Raw genomic sequence first — 5,154 nt, 5'->3', positions numbered from 1 at the left:
GCCTGTGGAGTCACTTGCGTAAGTTTCTTTAATGAACAGGAAATATTTAGAGCTAAAACTAGTATTTTTATTGCACGAGGATGTGCGACCAAATGATATAGCATACCTTCATTCACGGGAAATAGTTATGCAACAAGGAAAGATTGTCGTGGTTGATATCATTGTCCTCAACTAATGTATTCAATATCGAAGCTCACAGATAACAAAAAAGTTGGGAAGAGTTGAATGATAAATGGATTGGAACAGAGAAGGGGGACGGTTAACTGTCAAGTTGCAAGTCAAGGCTATATCATACATGGTGGTGATCGAAAATGATCACTACTTGAATATCATATTAATTGAATGTGCTGATATTATGTCTTGCACAGTGGTCTAGTGCCTGCTTTGGCAGGGATAAGCCATGTTGCCATACAGTTCCCTGCATATGAGAAGATTAAATGTTGCCTGGCTGAACGAGGTATTATCTATCATTAATCTGAAACTATATAGTTAAGTTATTATAAATCTATTAATTTCTTCTTTGCATTAATATATGCTCTTATGTTAGATAATACTACAGTTGATTCGCTTACTGCTCGTGATGTAGCTGTTGCTTCATCTATCTCAAAGATAGTTGCATCGACATTGACCTACCCTCATGAGGTAACTTCCTCTAGCCAAGGATATTAAAGTCATTCACCATGCCAAACAAATTTACCATAGACAGCATTAAGTTTGTCTCCATTTTCCATAATTATCTTCTTATGATAGGTGGTACGGTCAAAGCTTCAAGAACAAGGTTTTCATGCTGAGATGCAGTATAAAGGTGTCATTGACTGCATAAAAAAAGTCTTTCGGAAAGATGGTATTTCTGGATTTTACCATGGTTGTGCAACAAATTTGCTTCGAACAACTCCAGCTGCTGTAATTACATTTACCAGCTTCGAGATGATTCACAGATTCCTAACCAATTTATTCCCACCCGAATCAAATCCACATGTGCTGTAATCAGGGATGATGCTCTGTCTACAAAATGTTGTCCTTGATGAACCAGCCAACACATACATTCTGTGCCATGCTGCAATTCTTTTACCTGAAGGCTGCCTTCTGGTACTGACCTTATGACTTCAACTACAATCATGAGCTATGACAAACTTCCGGTGATGAAAAAGGAAGTAGGAAATTTTGGATCTATAGAAGAACATGTCGTATTTGGAAGCATAAAGCAATTGGATGACCACTGAAATTATTATTAGTGAGCTTTTGAGTTCTTTTGGTGTTCATTTGTTGTTACGCAAGATTTTGCATTCTATAAGAACTAAAAAAATTCATGCTATTTTAGGGATGAGATGCTGAGACAAAATTGTCACTAGTGAACTACGATTTTATTTGGAGCTCATTTTTTTGGGATAGTTATTGGTAAATCAGAATTGTAAAACTGATGCTGATCCATTATTCATAGTCATTTAATATGTTATAGAAGACAGCAAAATTAGTGTGCGGGTCCTACACAACAGATATGGCTACCAAATTTTTGGTCACTATGAATTGTCTCAAATCTCTGTGCTTCTCTTCTACCAAAGCTCACAAGTAGTTCCTTGTCATCCATATCTAATTATCTTTTTTTTATTTCTCTGTTGCAGCCATATAGTTTTTTTCTCAGAGTAGAATGAGATGCATAAAATCTGCACTTGGGTTCGAATTTACGAAGGAGAAATCATGTGGTATATATATATAATTTGACATGCAAGGATTTTAGATAAACTTGATACTGATGCCAAAGATGCCTTTGTGGTGTAACTCCATTTGGTAGCTTCTTAAAAAGCTTTATTTTTTACTGGTGAGATTATTACAAATTATGCAGCATTTAAAGCTGACCTACTATAATGATCTGTGGACTAATGTAATGATCTTCTCATCGCATCTAATATTGTTTATTTCTCATAAGAAATATTTTATAATTATATGTCTTCTTATTGGTATCACTTGTATAATATGATTAACATTTCTATACCTAATAGCGGTCATTTCATAAGAGCATGGAAATTTTGATTTCTCAAGACAATGACGTGAACAATTTTTATTCTCTGAATCTACTTTAACTATTTTAAAGATATCTGCACCTATAATTTGATTTTAGTATCCAAGGATTTAAATTTTAAATTATACCGTAATTATAATTTGATTTGAGTACGAGAAAATATATTATAGTATCCAAGGATTTAAATTTCAAATTGTACCACCTGTATCGAGCAGTACATACCAGTCCTCCAGCAGATCGATATGCAGACCACCTATTATCGGGCGATACACTTGAAATACGGTGTTGTATCAGATGGTAACAATCGAAATTTCAATTGTATCGCCCTGTAACAATATTCCAACAGTCAATTTAATCGTTGAAATCTTTTCTATAAGCTTTTAAACCCATCATCTCACCTATTATACTCCATTTCACCCTCACACTCTTTTAGCAACGAGTAGCAAAAGTAGAAGCTCTAATATTCACCAATACATGTCTTAGGAGTTGTTTTGGACATATGTGATTCATAATGATTAACCTACGATCTATAAGGAAATCTAGGGGCGTCATCACATGCGTAGTGGAAGAATAGAAAACAAAATCCCCAAATTTCTCATAAATTATGTTCGTCGTAGTGCGAAGATTAGTGCGCAAAATCCGTAAAATCGAAAACTATGTATATGAAAGATTATGTTTTACCTAGGGAGATTGTATATCCCTGAATCCCTATAGATTTGTAGGAGAGGATGAAAGAAGTCAAGCACCCTCCTCTCTAGTGATGATCCACACAGTAGGGCTGCAATGACGCTCCTCAAATCTCCAAGTCTACTATTTGAGGAGAAGAGGAGAGGAGAATAGGAGATGACAACCAAGAGAAGCTCTAGTCTATGAACTTTGGTTCTCTCCTATTTATAGAGGCCCTTGTCAACTTAACCATAATGGATCCTACCCTATTGGGTATTGGATTTCCATCCAACTATCTAAGCTTCTTAAATTAGTGGATCTCTATCCAATAATCTCTTATTGGCTCTTATTGGATCTCATCTATAGAATCTAATAATTCAGGAGCTTATTGGATATCCAATAAGATAGGGGCTCCGACGGATATCTTACATCCGAACCTCTACTCGTCACAATGCTTACCATATGTGTGTGACCCTCTATACTTAATATCGAGCTGGCCATGAGTCATACCTATCAAAACTCCTTCTGGCTCAGTGAATTATTAGACCTAATATCCTAGAGACCTACTAGGCCACTACGCCGTAATCCCCAAACGATACAGGCGAATCCAATCCATTAGACCTATCTGTCCTCAATTACTATGTATCTATAGTTTCTCATTCATCTAATATCTCAAAAACTGTATACTGGGCATAGTACCATCAGGCCCATATAGTTTCTACTTGAGTCTCCCTCAAATCGGATTCTCCCGGAGAACTCTTTCTCTCTTAATCCGAATGACCCTAGCTAGGGATTTGTTTGAGCAAGAACACATAGGATATTCTTTTCATGACACCGAGAGTGGATGATCCTCTATCAACACTCAATAGTATTGGAAAATCTTAGGGGCGACATCATATGCACAGCGAAAGAATATAAAAAATAAAATCCCCAATTTCCCAAAAAGATATTCATCGTCGTGCGAAGATTAATGCATAAAAATCCATAAAACTTAAAAATTGTATATAGAATAGATTGTATTACCTATAGAGATTATATATCCCTGAATCCTTATAGGACTCTAGGAAAGTGTGTCGGAGGTCAAGCGCCCTCCTCTCTAGCGATGATGCACACAGAAGGGTTGCGACGATGCTCCTCAAAACTCTAGACCTACTCTGAGGTGGAGAGGGGGAGGAAAATAGGAGAGGCAAGCAAAGACTCTAACCTATGAACCATTGAATCCCTCCTATTTTTAGAGGTCCCCTATCAGCTTAACCATAATGGATCCTCCTATATTAGGTATTGGATTACCATCCAACTACCCAAACCTCTTAGATTAGTGGATCTTTATTCAATAATCTCTCAGGGCTCTTATTGGATCTCGTCCATGGGATCCAATAATTCAGGGGCTTATTGAATATCCAATAAGATAGGGGCTCCGGTAGATATCTCATATCCGAACCTCTACTGATCGCAACGCCTACCATATGTTTGTGACCCTCTAGGCCTAATATCGAGCTGGCTGTGAGTCATATCTATCAAAACTCATTCTGGCTCAGTGAATTATTATCTCCATAATAATTCACTCGACTTATCGATTACGGACGTACTAGGCCACTACGCCGTAGTCCCCAAACAATATAGAGGAATCCAATCCATTGGACCTGTCTATCCTCAGTTATCATGTACCTATAGTCCCTCATCCATCTAATATCTCAAAGACCGTATATCGGGCTCTAATCGGATTTTCTGGAGAACTTTTTCTCTCTCAATCCGAATGACCTTAGTTAGGGATTTGTCTAAGCAAGAACACATGGGACATTCCTCTCATGACACCGAGAGTAGATGATCCTCTATCGACACTCAATAGCCCTCGTAAGGTTGACTATCACTCTTGAAGATCGACTGTGCTAGATCTGGGATATCCAAACCTATAAGTCTGGTATTAAAGAGTGGAGCACTCATATAAGACATCCTTGATGTTTCAAGTCTAAGGACCAGATACATCACTGGGATCACAAAATCGCTGTCTGACAATAAGGCATCATCAACCATCTAGCATTTCGTAAGCGCATCAATCAGTGAACTCATTCTCCACTGAGCACCTGTACTATATCCCTAGTGTCCCTACACAAGCAACTATGAGACCAGCTATATCCATCATATGGACGGGTATATAGCATACCGGTCTATCTGGTTATCTCGAGTAACCTATGATTGGGATTATTTAGGATTTATATTTAAAGGCGGATCGATTTCATTATCATGATCTCATCACGATCTAATTTTGATTACACAGATCTAAGGACATCACTATATATATATATATATATATATATATATATATATATATATATATATATATATATATATATATATATATATATATATATATATATATATATATATATATATATATATATATATATATATATATATATATATATATATAATATAAAATGATAAAATATCAAATAATATAATGAGCA

The 5,154-nt window shown here is 36.3% G+C and overlaps 1 protein-coding gene across 1 annotated transcript; it reads left to right on the top strand.

The window, feature by feature from the left end:
- Window positions 1-354: 354 nt before the first annotated feature.
- On the top strand, window positions 355-1,520 carry LOC135652974 (nicotinamide adenine dinucleotide transporter 1, chloroplastic-like; the record flags this gene model as incomplete). Its single annotated transcript, XM_065174373.1, has 3 exons — window positions 355-457; window positions 548-642; window positions 751-1,520. Coding segments are annotated over 3 exons (435 nt in total), but the record flags the coding sequence as incomplete, so codon positions are not given.
- Between the last annotated feature and the right edge of the window lie 3,634 nt (window positions 1,521-5,154).

Source organism: Musa acuminata, chromosome BXJ3-11, assembly GCF_036884655.1.
Source record: "Musa acuminata AAA Group cultivar baxijiao chromosome BXJ3-11, Cavendish_Baxijiao_AAA, whole genome shotgun sequence".
Taxonomy (NCBI): Eukaryota; Viridiplantae; Streptophyta; class Magnoliopsida; order Zingiberales; family Musaceae; genus Musa; species Musa acuminata.
This window is presented reverse-complemented; position numbering and strand designations above follow the sequence as displayed.